The sequence below is a fragment of the Pithys albifrons genome, chromosome 18, assembly GCF_047495875.1.
Source record: "Pithys albifrons albifrons isolate INPA30051 chromosome 18, PitAlb_v1, whole genome shotgun sequence".
NCBI lineage: Eukaryota > Metazoa > Chordata > Aves > Passeriformes > Thamnophilidae > Pithys > Pithys albifrons.
Genome location: NC_092475.1, coordinates 14470798 through 14485926, shown reverse-complemented (window position 1 = coordinate 14485926; position 15129 = coordinate 14470798). Strand labels below are relative to the sequence as shown.

At 53.4% G+C, this 15129-nt stretch overlaps 1 protein-coding gene across 19 annotated transcripts in view; it reads right to left on the bottom strand.

Moving 5' to 3' along the window:
- EPB41L1 (erythrocyte membrane protein band 4.1 like 1) overlaps nt 1–15129 on the bottom strand; it is a 67793-nt gene that overhangs the window by 3776 nt on the left and 48888 nt on the right. For 9 of the 19 annotated variants that reach the window (XM_071573175.1, XM_071573174.1, XM_071573176.1 and 6 more), the window contains 9 exons: nt 8260–10854; nt 7607–7714; nt 6089–6487; nt 4571–4681; nt 4102–4200; nt 3848–3910; nt 2848–2943; nt 1243–1323; nt 272–388 (listed from right to left, as the gene is read on the bottom strand). In XM_071573175.1, coding sequence (XP_071429276.1) covers nt 272–388; nt 1243–1323; nt 2848–2943; nt 3848–3910; nt 4102–4200; nt 4571–4681; nt 6089–6487; nt 7607–7714; nt 8260–10854 — 3669 coding nt within the window. The remainder of the gene's footprint in view (nt 1–271; nt 389–1242; nt 1324–2847; nt 2944–3847; nt 3911–4101; nt 4201–4570; nt 4682–6088; nt 6488–7606; nt 7715–8259; nt 10855–15129) is intronic. The other 10 variants (XM_071573186.1, XM_071573187.1, XM_071573188.1 and 7 more) reach the window with 8 other exon arrangements.

The following is a 15129-nucleotide window of genomic DNA, read 5'->3' as shown; positions in this document are numbered from 1 at the left end:
TTCCCTCCCCACCCCAAGGGGACAAGAAGGTCCTTTCCTCTTTACATGGAAATGATTGTGAGCCCTGTGCTGAGCAGGACAGCAAGGTGACTTTTGGTGGAATGGCACCAGCTTTCTAACCACAACCAGGTGGCCATGCCCGGAGCCACCACGCCAAGAGTTGCCACCAAGGGGCAGCAACACCTGTGGCTGGTGGGGACCAGAGACACAAGAGCAGTTACATCCCCTCCTTACCAAACAGATATAAATCATACCCGGAAGCTTCACTTACCTGAGGTTTCTTGTCCCTTTCCTCTGGAGAGGGCTCTGTTTCTCTGTATACCACAGCTTTGGTTACCAGCATGTCAGGGTGCTGGAGTTTTGCCTCTTTGATTGCTAAAGCCAGTGCCTAGAGACCAGAAGGGTGAAAGCATTTATCCTCACTCCCCTGCAATTGGGTACCCTGACTGCAACCAGAAAGCAGCTGGAGCTGAGTGTGATCCCAGGAAGCTGAGTGGGATTCCAGGAGGATAAGGATGCAGGGATTCAGACCTGTACCCGTAGAAGCCTGACAGAAGAGGCAGGAGCCCAGCACTCATTGGGATCACTCATGCACTGCCTTCCTCTTGCTGATTTTTGGGTAGAGATGTACTACATCCCAGGCTTCCTACTGAAGCCCGGGCAAAAGAACAGCAGCAAAACACTAGAAAAAACTACAAGAATTATCAAATTTATTATTGTAATTCTAAAAATTATTTTAGAGCCCTTTAGTTACTTTATAATTTTTCTTCTTAGACAACAAATCCCAAAGGGTTAGGCCACAGGAAAATGACCCCATGGCCCCAGAGATTTGTGTAAGTCTCATTTCATCATAAAAGTGTGTCACTTTTTGCTCCTCTGTCACAGAGGCAGAGACAAAGCACCATCACCTGAAGTGAGACTGTGCTTGAAGAAAGGACGGAGCTGGGTCACTTTGGAGTATTTCAACAAAGAAAGAGCACCTGGAAATGTGTTTTAAGACAACAAAAATGTGATGCCCTCACTGGGCTCTGCCCTGGGATCTGACCTTGACTGCAGCTTCACTGTGGGAGCTGGGCTGGGTGTCACTGCAATGTTGGGGACCTACCCTGCTGGACAAGTTTGAGGCCTCAGGGTCAGTTTTTGGAGAGAAGGAGTAAACAGGTACAAGCCAGAAGTAGAACTATGCAGTGCTGCATCTGGGGACAGCCAGAGCTGGGCAAAGCCAGGACATCCTGCTCCTACCTGGTCCTGGTCCACATCTTCATCTCCTGTGATAATGATGCGCTTCTCTATCCGGGTCTCAGAAAACCCCCCTTTCACAGTCTGCACAAGGAGAAAGAAAGCACTCACCCCAGCTGTCTCATCAGCAGGTGTAGCTCTGCCCATGTGAGGAGGGACAACACCAGCATCACCTTGGGAACTGACCCCATAATTCAACAGATCTCCCACTATCCTTGACTCAGTGCATGGCGCCAACTAGTGAGACAGAGCTGGCCACAAGTGAGGGGAAGGAAAAGCGTTGGGTGGCAGGTACCAAGCACCCCTCCTTCTGCTCAGGTCCCTCACTGAGATTCTGCTGTCATTTACAGAATCATAGAATCATTTAGGTTGGCAAAGACCTCGAAGATCATCAGGTCCAACCATCACCCCAGCACTGCCAAGGTCATCACTAACCCATGTTCCCAAGTGCCACAGCTACACATCTTTTAAATTCCTCTAGGGATGGTGACTTCATTACTGCCCTGGGCAGCCTATAAAGTGCCTGACCACCTTTCAGTGAAGAAGTTTGCCATAATATACAATCTAAACCACCACTGGCATAACTTGAGGCCATTTCCTCTTGTCCTGTCACTTGTTGAATATGAGCCAGCAATGCCCTGGCAGCTAGGAGGACATCAGGCAAAGCATTGCCAGCCAGCTAAGGGAGGGGATTGTCTCACTCTGCTCTGCATTGGGGTGGCCTCACCTGCAATACTGGGGCATTTAGGGCACAACAATATAAAAAAAACATTAAGCCATTAGAGAGCATCCAAAGGAGGGCCACGAGGATGGTGAAGGGCCTTGAGGGGAAGCATGTGAGGAGCAGCTGAGGGCACTTGGTTTGTTCAGCCTGGAGGAGACTGAGGTCAGACCTCACTGAGGTTTTCAACATCCTCACAAGGAGCAGTGGAGGGGCAGATACCGATCTCTTCTCTCTGTGACCAGTGACAGGACCTGTTGGGCTATGTCAGAGAGGTCTGGGTTGGATATTAGGAAAAAGTTTTTCACCCAGAGGCACTGAGCAGGCTCCTCAGGGCAGTGGTCACAGCTCCAAGCCTGAGTTCAAGAAGCATTGGGACAATTGTCTCAGGCACATGGCAGAATTGTTGGGGTGTCCTGTGCAGGGCCAGAAGTTGGACTTGAGTGATCCTTGTGGACCCTTCCCACCCAGCATATTCTATGATTCTATGATTATTACCTAGGAGAAGAGTGTGTACTTAATTTGGGGATGAAATGGCCATGGGCGAGATCCTCTGCTGCAGCCTTGTCTCCTTCATTTCCCACCATCACTCCCCCTGGTCTGCACTGTGCTGTTTGCATACCTGACACCTGGCTGTCCTTGCCTGCTGTCCCCTGTGGTCACACCTGGCTGGATGGGACAGGCAGCACACGGGGTGAGCTGGGCATGGGGCACTCTGAGCAGAGCACTGTGCAGGCTCGCCACTCCCATGGAACAGTACACACTTTTTGGCTTGTAAGGAGGAGAGGGGTACTGTCTGCTGTACCACTCACAATATAAGTTCACCCATCCTCTAATTCCAGTGACTTTCAGGCTCCTGTGGCTGCCCCCTCTGGAGCTGCTCTCACCTTGGTAACGTGGGTGGTGGTGGAAGTGGAGAGGGTTTCCGCAGTGGCACTGAATATGCTGGTGAGCACCTCCTTCCCAGCAGAGCCACTGGAGATCTGTGGAACACAGAGCAGTGGGATCAGGGGGCTGTCACAGGGGAGCCCCCAGTGCTGGCTTCTGAAGACCTGGAACCTTCCCATTGGGATGGCAAGAGTGGCAAGGGTAAAAGGCACTGCACTGTGCTTCCAACTGGAACAAGGGGTTGTGGGGGGATAGGGAGAGGTTTCCGCAGGTACGCCAGGCCCAGAGCTCCTGAAAAGGGCCTCTGCAGTGGAGAGAGGGTCCCATGGCCATTTTTTGTTCTTCCCCACTCACCCTCAGGGCCACCCCAGTGCAGAGTTATCAGGCTGCCTCTAGCTCTGTTCATCCTGCTGTATGTGGTGAGGGCTGGGAAGGTTGGGAAGGCTGGGAATGCTGTGCTGGTGACCTAGCCCAAGTGCTGGCTATGGTTCTCCCTGCAGCACAGAGGGATGAAACTGGGGCAAGCATATAGTGTTTGGCCAGCCTGGACTCCACTGAAACAAGGTGATAGAGCAGGAACTCCCTTTCCAAAGACCAGCTGCTGGGCAGGGTGTTGGTGGCCATCACTTCCACTGGGAGTCAGAAGACTGTGGCTGTCCTTGGGTAGCCGCCCAGGACATCCAGGGCTAAAAGTATCTCAGTCCACTGCAGCAGGGACTGGGGTATTTTTGGGGTATTATCCTTCTCAGACTCAAGGTGTGTATCTGGCATAGGAAAAAGGTCACAGGCCAAATTACCTGCCATCTTGCTCCCCATCCTTTTGAACATCCTTCTGCTTTTCCAAGTATCAACATATCAGCCAAGGCCGCCAGTGCTGGGAGCATGGGAGAGGTCCTGTAGGACCAATCCCACACACTCCTAGCCCCACAAGGTGGCCTTCCTTTCCCCACCTCTCCCCCAAGTCTTGGCCTGGCTAAAGGCACCACATTCCCCCCTCACCGGTGAAAGGGAGCGAAGGTCTGTGGTGGGAGTGGCCCCTTTCCCAGCCTTGGTGCTGTGATCCTGAAAAAAGAGCAGATGGGCATGTTGGCTCAGACACAACATGGGGCCAAACATGGCAGGTCACCCTGCGCAGACATCCCTGGTGAGGCAGGGTCCTCCCTAGCACAGCTGGCTCCAGTTGCCCCTGCTGGAGCACAGGGACCACCGGGGACAGCGGCTCCTCTGCCCCTCAAGGGGCCAGTTCCGCTTACTGAGGTCACCAGTGCCGTCTCTGTGGTGCCAGCCTGGGCAGTGGCAGTGGTGTCCCTGCTGCCTGGGGTGTCCCTGCTGCCCGGGGTGCCTCCATCCACCTGTTGGGGCAAAGGAAACCAGGTGAGGCTGGAGGTGCCATGGAGTGGGTGACACTCACAGGGACAGTGTGGCAGTCCCTTGTTGCCAGAGGATGCCAGGGAGGGCCATGAGGCCAAAGACGTGTGCAGTGCAGCTGGTGGCTGTCACCCTCTTGAGATGTTTGTGTGTGTCAGCACTGCCCAGCAGCATGGCAGAGAGGGCCAGAGACACAAATATCTCCGGGTGGGCTTTGGTTTGTTCTCTGGGGACTTCAGCAAGCTGAGGGTGAGCAGAGACCCCAACTGTCCTATTTAGCCTCCCATCCCTTCCAGCTGCCTGAGGTTTGGCATTAGGGAGCAAGGCTACAGTCACATAGAGCCACCATGTCACCTGGGCTGTGTCTGTGGTGCTAACCCGGTGGGGTGTAGAGCCATCTGCTTCAGGCTTCTTCACGTCCAGCCCTAGGCTGACCATCACAGCATCTGTTTTTGGGGTTGATGGCTGCAGGAGAAATAGAGGAAGTCAAGCCCTGGGGCACGATGCTAAAAGCTTTGAGTGCCCTGCCCATGGCAGGGGGTTGGAACAAGATGATCTCTAAGGTCCCTTCCAACCCAGGCCATTCTGATTCTATGCTCCTTGTGCACCAGCCCTCCCAGCAGAACAACCTTGTCACACACATCTGATGTCCTGCAAGTGTTACAGTGAGCCCTACCTGGGCAAAGAGCAGGGGCCAGGCTGCTACCCTGGGCAGATGGCCACCATCCATAGTGCCCTGACCCATACACTGCAAATGAGTCCTGATGCTCTGTCCCTGGGGTTTTCTGGGATCTTTTGGATAGATTTATAGAGACACCATTGGTTAGTTCAAACTGGTCTTCAAAAGGTAGGTGACACCTACCAAATCAGTTTCACCCATATCCCACAGCTGGTTTATGGTCTGCACCAGCTCTGGGAGGCTCTGGTTACACCTGGGGTGTCAGAGCATCAGGGGAATGGAGACAGGCTTCCAGAACTTCCCCACTACAGGAAACTGAAGCTACCAAGGGCTCCTGCACAGTGGATGCTAAGCCAGTGCTCAGCATTCCCAAGCCAGCAGCCCCCTGCCCACATGGGCCATGTGGAGCAGGTCACCCATGGCCATGGTGTCAGATGCTCCACACAAGGTTTCCAGGCTTCTCAGAGAAAACTCCCTCTAATTCTGCAGCTTTTTCCTGGCTCCATGTCTGGACTCACCCCAGCAGCTCTGGGCAGCACTGGGGACTTACCTGCCAGGGCTGGAGGCTGCCCCGGGCTTGCCACACAGGAGGTGGCCCTGGCCCAGCACAGAGCTAAAGCCACATTCCACTGAAGTGGGGCTCTACCACCCTCTCCCCATGTGCACACTCATCTCCCAAACACATACACATGCATTTTTGTTAGCCCTATCATGATCCCTCCCAGCACAGGAGTGACTCTCCACAAACTCTGGAGCAACTCCCACAAGGCACTTGGTAAATCCCTCCCAGCCCTGGCAGGACCAGAGAGGTTAGTGGGCAGCACATGGCTCTTCACTGCACAAACTGGTCATTGAATTCATGCAAGACACGAGGCCAGTGCCGATGGTTAGTGCCACATGCCTTTCTCATTGGTGCAACATGCTGTTGTGGGGTGAGGGATGGGGCAGCCAAAACACAGGGGACCAAGAGGTGACAGTGACTTCTGGTTAGCAGATGAACAAAGCACACAACAGAGCCATGCAACACAGACACAGCGTGCATCGGGGGACCGGACTGGAGCGGTCTGGAAGACAGCATGCTCCTCCAAACCAGCTGGGAGTGCACTCTAGGGAGGCAATGCCGGGCACTGGGACAAGGAATACAAAGGCACGATGATACTGGGACAGTCCTGGTGAATGGTGTCCTTGTGTACCTCTAGCTGGGAGACATCTGGGCTGGGCTGGGAGGCCTTTTCCCTGCCTTTGACATCCTCCTCCAGTCCAGGAACTATTTTATCAGTGTGCTGGAAGGAAACCAGGCCTTCATCTTCCATTTCACTCTTGTCCTTGTCCAGCTCAGGCAGGCTCCGTGAGATGTCCTCAAAGGCTGTGCCGTGGAAGTCACTGATCACAGTGAAGTCCACCTCTGCTTCCAGGCTGGAGGTTGAGCTGACCGTGATGCTGGAGCACTTGCGCTCAATGGCCAAGTGGTTGTCCTTTAGGAAGACTGAGTCCTTCTCCTGGTCAGGCTCGTCATCGCCAGTGTCGCTCTCGGGGGCCCTGTGCCGAGGCGGTTTAGGTCTCTCCTCAGCACCCTCCCTCACACCCGCTCTCTGAATGAAACATAATGTCAGAGAGAGATGGAGCCTGTGAGCACCACGTGGCAGTGCTGACAGGGACAGGGGAGGAGGAGGAGGAGGAGGAAGGCTGCAGCAAACATCACAGAGTAGAGTCAAACACAACTCAAGCATGGAGACCAAAACCTTTCTGACAACCGTAGCTTTGTGGGGGGGGTTGGGGAGAGAAGGCTACTCAACCTGATTGTGCTAAAAGTCTATTGGTAATTAATCATCTCAAAAAGGGTAGGTCACACCAAAAACCATCTTGGCCAGCTTGGAGGCACATCAGTGAACCAGTGAAAGCAGATGGATGCAACACAATGGCTCTGTTAGGAGACATTCAGATGCTGGGGCTATGGTGTGTCAGTGACTCAAAAAAACAAACAAGGGGAAGAAAGAGAGAAGAGTTTGAAAGAAAAGGACCCATCAGTCAGGCACAGTGAGGGAGAAGCAATTTAGCGTGCCAGTTCCACTGAGCATCCATGCAGCCCTGCAGAGCATCACCCCTGGGGGAGGACCAGCCCCATCAAAGCTGACCACCAGCTGCCCTGGGGTGAGTCTGCCCCACCGACACCACCTCCTGCTCCAAAGGCCCCAGGTGAGTCTCAGGGGTGACTTGATTGTCTGGTCAGTGTACCTGACAGTATGGTCAGAGCCAAGGGATGTCCTCCCTCCATCAGCTCTTCTCCAGACATGAACATACCTCTCAACTCCACCATCAGATGGTATGCATCCCCTTGCCATGTTTTGCCAAGAAGCTATGGGAAATCTAGACCCATCTAGACCCAGTTCTCCCTTAGGAATAGCTCTAAGCCCACGGATCCCAGAAGAAACCCACCTCCTGACCTTGGTTACAAGTGTTTGCAGCCAGAGCCATTTCCCCTATGGGCCAGGCTGTGCTGGCACACCCTTCCCTGAGCACTGCTGGGAGGTTGAGAGGTATGAGAAACAGAGTGTCCAAGAGCCCCATGAGGAAAATGCAGACACGTGTATGTGTGTGTCTGTACCAACACATACAGAACAATGGGAGCAGAGCTGGCAGCACAGCCCTCAGCTACACAAGGGGAATGCTCATACTGTGGGGAGAAGCACTTAGTAAAGCAGCAGTGAGACCTGGGAGACCACTGGCACGGCAGTCTTTAAATTTTCTTCTTTCAGGCTGGATTTTACTGATGGGTCAGATAAATCCTTTTCTTCCCCACTTGGTTCCTGAGATTTGCTCTGGATTAGAGAAAAGGGTTAGTTGTAAGGAAATTAACTCTGCAGGAGCTGATGTAGCGCCCACAAGAACAAGGAAAGCTATTTCATCACCCAGCCACCAGCTTGCTGAAGACAGGAAAGGGTGGGGAGGCCGGTGAGCTAAGCAAGAAGGGATATCAACGTAGGAAATGCAAGGGTGAAGCTTGAAGCGTGGGCACGCCGCTGCCGAGGGGTGCGAGTTCGTGACAGTTGCAGCTCCTTCAGCCACCCACCGTTGCCCTGTCCGGCTCCTGGACATGAAGCTTGGGTGCCTGCTCTTGGGTTTAGAGAGCGGCATTCTCCAGGGAGCCAAAATGTTGGGGGGGGTCGCAAAACAAAAGCTGATGAACCGACTGGGCAGCGGGTCTGCATGCAGCCAGTAAGCCTGACCACACACACAGACAGAAAGGACAGGGATGCAAAGCGCCTGCTGTCAGTCAATGGATGTGTGAGGAGCCACTGGACATGGTCAGAGAGCCACACAACATGCGCATGAACGTCCCATCTGGACAGTTCACTGGAGTTACCACGGCCTCAGCCAGGGTGAGCTCGCAGCCAGAATCAGAGGAGACCAGGTCAGCATTGTCTTCTTCATGCTCCAGATCAAGAGAGACATCTTCCTTGAGGGAGTGAGGCTGGGAGGTATCTCCTGAACCAGCCCCTTGCCCAAGGGCTAAGGGGCCCTCACTGGATACAGGTCCCACCACTGGCAGTGAGGTGAGGTGGGTGCTTGAAGGCATGTCCTGTGCCAGACCTGTCTTCCCTTTTGCTTTGGCTGATGTCCCAGCTTCAGGCACATGAGCTTGTCCCTCCTCAGCCTCCCTTCGCTCCACTTCACTTTGCTCAAACATCTTTATCTTGGAGGCCACGGAGGTTTTCCTGTAGCTCTTGCTGTCCTCCCAGCTTCCTGGGGCTGCAGTGACATCTTTGTGCTCCTGGGACACAGCTTCTGCCTGCCCAGCCACACACACCAACGACTCAGGCTCTGTTTGATGTGTCCCACCGCTCACTTCCAGCTCTCCCCTGCCCTCATCCACCAAGGCAGAGAGCTGGAATGTCTCACTTTCTTTGCACAATCCTGCTACAGGGGACTGGAAGTGTGGGACATCAGCAGCTTCTTTAAGAGAAGACTCATTCTGTGGTGGCTGCCCCGGAGCCAGGTCACTGTCCCTGGTAGTTTCTACTACTGTTGGACCCCTGCCCTGTAGAGCTTGTCCCACATTAAACTCTGAGTCCCACTGTGGCTCTTGTGCTTTGGGATCAGCAATGTGGAGCATCTCCCCAGCCATGGAAGCCTTTTGGAGCAGGTCTCTCATGATGCCCTCCATCTGCTCTTCTGGTTCTTCTGCTTTGGGGGGCAGCTCTTCCACACCAAGGCTTTTGTCATGGGACAGTTGTTCTATCCCACAGTCTTCATCTCCAGTTAGCCTTCCTGATGTGGGCCCCAAGTCCTGGAAGAACTCTTTTATCATGGGTTTCTCTTCCTGCAGTGGCTTTTTGGTGGCAGAGACTTTGCTTTGTGCTGTGGCAGGGTCCATGTCCTGGGCCACTTCCCTCATGGCTGTGTCTCTAACCTGGATCAACTGTGCTGCAGTATCTGTGTTCTGGGGTGGTTCTGCTGCAACAGGACTGGTCACTTGGTGTGGTTTCCATGAGGAAAATCCCATAGCTTGGGCTTCTTCTGCAGATTCAGGATCAGTTTCCCTGGGTAGTACCACCTCCACAGAGGGGCTCACACCCTTGGGCATGCCCACCCCTTTTGCAGGGCTGGTGTTCTGGGACAGCTCTGTGCCTTCAGGCTCGGTGCCTGGTGCAGGCTCCACAAGGACAGGGCTGGATTGCTGGGGAAAGAATGGAGGGGCAGGAGCACTCGGTTTATCTCCCTCCAATCCCACAGTGTGACTGTGGCCCTGCCAAGACACAGCTGATGGAGGTGACTTGGTCTCTATCTCTTCCATCTGAAGAACCACTCTAGCACTTTCCTCCTTGTCACCATCTGCTCCAACCCTTCCCAAGAGCTCCTCCACAGCTGTGCAGGTGTCAGGGCACTGTGCTGGGCTCCCTCGGTGCTCCTCAGCCCCAAGGCCATCCCCTGCCAGGGGCTTTAGGCCTCCCACTGAGCTCTGCAGCTCCATATCCTCTGGTCCCACCTCTTCAGAACATGACAGGGCTTCACTTCCCGTGGGTGCTGCAAAGGTGGGCACCCCAGCAGATGCTTTCTCTGGCTGCAGGGACAGCTCTTCTTCCCATCCTGAGAAGGTACTTCCCACCAGGCTAGTCCTGACACAGCCCACCTCAGGCTGCTCCAGTGATCCAGTAGACTTTCCAGACACTGCCCTATGTTGGTGACTTGCTGAAGAAAGGGGTTGGAACCCTTCTGCTGTAGGTGTTGCATGCCCAGATCCCTCCCTGGACATGTTCACTGTGGCTTCTGGTCCCTCCTCCAAGCCAAGCCACCCACCAGTGTCTAAGACAAGTTGTGTCTTACTGTCCTTCTCTTCTCCCTCTGGATCTCCTAAGTAGATGATCCTCTGGGTTGCTGAAGTCTCTGAGCTGTCACCTCCAGCCTTCACTTTGATTTTCAGGAGCTCTGTGGCTGTGCCTGGCACTCTGGCCTCCTGTTTCCTCGAGGCTGCAGAAGCATGCTCCCTGGAGAGCACCTTGCCTTCTACCTCGGGAGGCTCTGGCCCCAAAATCTTGGCCTTTTGCCTCTCTTCAGGCTGTTGACAGGCCTTGAGCAGCTCTGACTCACCACTGGCTGCTCCTTTGCCCTGGGGCTCCTTCTCCATGTTCTCAGCAGGGAAGTGTGCTGCCTGCAGGCTGGGCTCTCCTCTGCTTTCCTTCTCATAGATCTCATCCTCCCAGACAGACTCAAAATCCTCGGGACTGGCGATCATTTTGGCTCTCTTCTGTATATCCTGGGCTGCAGCTGAGGGCTCTTCCTGGCCTGCCATGTCCTTGGCTTTACCTACTGCCACCTCCACCTTCGACAGGCTCACACTCTTGTTCACCACTGAGGTACCTGCATGTGCTTCTTCCTTCTTGACTCCCAGAGCTTTCCTCAGAGCTACTGCTTCCAGCCTAGGGGCTTCTCTCTCTATAAATACCCAGTGCTCCGAGCCCTGCATTGCAATTGGAGCAAGAAGAGTTAAATGCATCAGACACACCATCCCCAACTGCTACTGACACAAGTAGCACAGCTGGTCTGCGTCACACAGCGCTGGCTACATCATTATTATTATAATTCTAATTATTATTATTATTAGAAGTAGTAGTATTCTCAATAACAGAGTTGAGGCAGGGTCTGTACAAAGATCCTCACAACTTGCTGATGGAAAGGGGGACTGAAAATAAGGAGCTGATGCTGATAGAGGGAATGAGCCACTGTCCTCTCCATGGACAATGCTGTGCTCTGGGCAGCAACCCACTGACACGTGTAATACCTGCAGTGTTGCTGGCAGTGCAGAGTGAGAGTAATGCTCCCAGCAGACACATTAACCGTCATCAGGGCATCTCTCCGGAGGCAGGGGAACACAGCTGGCTGCCCTCAGCTGGGACCTCTCTGTTTTCAGTTGGCTCTAGCAATTCCCAGGGATGAGATTTCATGGGAAGCAAGGGTCTGTGTTTCAGGTAGCTACACTCTGAGCTTCATCTACATGCCCTAAGAAACTGTCAGACTGCCAAGGGCATGAGAAACAAAGAAAGAAACTACCTGTAGCCATCAGAAAGGCCTTTTCCCCTTTCTACCAGATGCTGCAGCTCAGATTCCCCCCAAAGTCCATCCCTCCTTTCCAGCCCATTGGGGACATCTCAGAAGGTGTTACTGAGCAGAGGTTTTCAGGGTGGACATGGACCCAACAGGTATGTGACACACCACACCATGCATCTGTGCTGCTGGCAGGAGGATGCCAGGTCACTACTGCTGGAGATCAGTTAAAGGCTTCAGGAGTGCAAGAATGAAACACTGCTAAAATCCAGCCATTTCTGGAACAGCAGGTAGAAAATAAACCACAAGAAGATAGTGGCAGTGGAATGTGTGCACCATGAGGCAGACCAGTGGCCTCTGCAGCTGCCCCTGGAAGCACACATGGGGGCAATGCTGGGGACTCACCATGGGGCTGGCACTGTCCAAGGCACACCTGCCTTGTTAGAGCCTGCAGCAGGGGCAAGGATGGCCCCTGGGGGCACTAGGATGCACTCCAGTCCCAGGGATGGCTGCCCACTCCCTGCTCAAATCAGGAAAAAAAATCCATGGAAACATGAGCCACGCTCCATGCAGGGCAGGTCAGATAGAATGTTTAGGGCAGTTGCACCCAATATGGAAACTTTGTGAGGGGAAACATGGAGGCAGAGGGGAGCAGAGCCAGAGGGAAGGTAAGAGAAGGTAACATCAGAAAAGAAAGGAGGAAAACCAGTTACTAGGCTTCCACGAGGAAATAGGTGAAAGTCCCTGGCAGCAAAATGCCATTTGCAGCTCCTGCCTTCTTTACCAGGAGCCAAAGAAAGCAGAGCTCCCTCGACACAGTGCCCCAGGCCTTGCCCCACAGCATCCTGCAACAGCTCCCCCGCCTGCTCCACTGTCCTGGGCTCTACCAAGAGCCTGGCAGCCCCTGAAAATCCCTGAGTGCCTGCAGGGAAGCACACAGAGGGCTGTGCTGGGGTACAGCCCAAGGGCCCCCAAGAGAATACCCAGCCCTCTGAGGGCAGGGAGGTGCTTGGCTCCTCGCAGTGCCAGGATAGGCATGGGCTTGTCACTGTGCACTGCCAGCTATGCCCCTCACAGGGCAGGAAGGGCACCTTCCTCCACTGGTGGCAGATGGATCCTTGCCAGGGACTCTGCCATGGCCCCTGCACCCTGCCATGGCTGGGCAGCCCTGCTGAGCAGCCAGGTCTGCAGGAGACTTGTCCCCCACAGCTCCAACAGCACTGCTAGCATAAGCATCTCAGATATTGGTGTGCTCTCAAGCACCATTTGCTCTCCAGGACTCAACCTCCACACCAGTCTCCAACTCACTTTTTGTTTCTTCTTATTCCATGGAAATCACAACAGAGCCTGTTGGTGCCTACCAGGAGCACCAGGCTGCACCTTGGATGTTCACAGTCAGATTTCACCTGCAACAGCAGCACCATCCCTAACTGGGCAGCTTGCTGGGCTGCTGGGATGCCCAGGTTAGTCTCCCTCAGCATGTCTTTCCATTCAGCCGTGATGCTTATGGGTGTCTCAGGCATGAGACTGCTCACTTTCCTGAGGGTTGAAACAGGCATTTGACTTTAAAGAGTTAACTGAGATGCTGCAGAGTGTACATTCCATGTCGAGAACTGTGCCTTGCCCTACCAAGTACCCCCAGCACAATGTAAATACCAAATAGCTTGTTCTATCCTAAAGATCGATGTCAAGAATGGACTTTAAACATGCTTGTAGTCATAGATTGATAAGATGTTCACTTAGGAGAACACGAATCAGAAGAACTCCCCAATGTCAAGCATCATGAGCCAAGTGAACAAAGAAAGCTGAAAAGTTCAGAACAAGCAAGATGAGTAAGAAGACCACCAGGAGAGGCTGAAGACCGGAATGACCCCTAGATATGCCACCTAAAAGAAGATTCTAGCAAAACTCCACCTCCAACTCTGCCTAAACTCCACCTGTTATGAATATGCATGTAAAATGTTGTCACCCCCATACTAACACTGTATAAACTCCCCCGAACTCCTACCAAAAACTGGAAGTGAGCCTTCAGCAGTATTAACTGCTTCACTTCCCCTGCACAGCAAATAGATACCTTTCTGCTAACAGATGAAAATTTTCTCTTAGCAGTGTTCATTCTGCCTTTTCTCAGCATCAGGGTACAGCAGCTTCTCTCCTTCTGCTGCCTTGTGGTCCCACTGCTGAACCCTCTCTCAGCCAGGACAAGGATGGACAGGCTGCAGGCACACGTACTAATTTCTTCAGCAAAGCCCTCTCATCCCTATTCTCCAGCTGCAAACCAGAGTCCTTTGGAGGAGGACTGTCCCTGGGCAAAGAAGATGAATTTCTTTGGGCTCCTTCTCTGAGTTAAGGCCTGAGATAGATGTTGTAGATCAAAGCTCTGCTGAAAACTAGAACAGTGTGTTCATCCATGACACCACCTTTTCACCAGTAAGGAAAACCCCAAAGCTTCAGATTTCTTTCCAAACCAGCTTCCTTCTCCTCAGATTCTTGGGATAAGCACAGCCCAATCCAAGGGAACAGTCAGCTACTCTGTGGCATGAGGGAGTAGGTGACTGAACACTGCTCTGAAGGGTTCAAAGCCAGCTCCAGCCGCAGCACCACTTCCAGAGCTCGTGGCAGCCCTTGTGTTGCCAGAGCCTGAGGACTCCTGGAGATGTTGGGAGCAAATATCTGGATACTTGGGCATGTCCTCCAGGAAAGCAGAGAACTTGTGGAGCTTTGGAGGTCAGTGGGCTGGCAGAACAGGGTGTGTGCCAAGGCAGAGATGAGGGTCACAAGTGATGATGCTGGGAAGTGTCTGTCCATAGACGAATCCTGACTTCCAAGGGAATAATTTACTTTCACACTTCCCTGCCCTCTCTCCCTGCAACTCATCTGCTCTAGGAACAGGAGCATTTGGGAAAGCCATTCCCACTGTGGCTCACGCATCACAGAACAAGCTGATAGAGTGGAAAGAGGTGGTATCAGGGAGCAGAAACAGCCTTTGCTCCTGCCAACGAGGGAGAGCCCAGGGCATGCAGGAGGCTTCTCCCTTCAAATCCTTCAATGTCTCTGCTGTCCACCCAAGAGGAAAGCACAAGCCTTGTGGCAAGAATAGGGGAATCTGAGATGTTGAGACAAGACACTGGGCTGCTTTACCATCCAAAGCATTCCGGCCCCTTCCATCCCAGCATTCCAGTCCTCCAGCAGCAGTGGGGACAGAGGGATGAAGGGAAGAGTCAATACATGTATTGCTGGGGGTGACAGACCACCCAACCTCAGTAGGCCTGAATCCCATGGGCACTGAAGGACTTTCTGTCTGTCACGAATGCTCCAAACTCTGCAGATGTGCTGTCCCCGTGCCCCTCTTGGGGCTATGAATTCGTCATGGAGACTACAGGCCAGGAGAGGACAAGTTCCCACATAACTGCTGAGTCTCAGCCACTGACACCTGGAGAGAAATCACCAGTGAAGCCACCCTGGCACCTGCAGGTGCAGACCTGGCATCCTGAGTGTCTCCAAGGAGCAGAGGGCAAGGCTCTGAATCCAGGGATGTGTGTGCCCCTCACTTCTGCTGTTTCTGTCCTCCAGCTCTGAGATGCTGGCACACAGAGGATGGCAGTAATGACCAGGAGACACTGCTGCAGAGCCCAAGCTTCACTGAAGGTGCTGAAACCTTAATGAAGCCCAAGGCTGTGCCCAAGCCCTC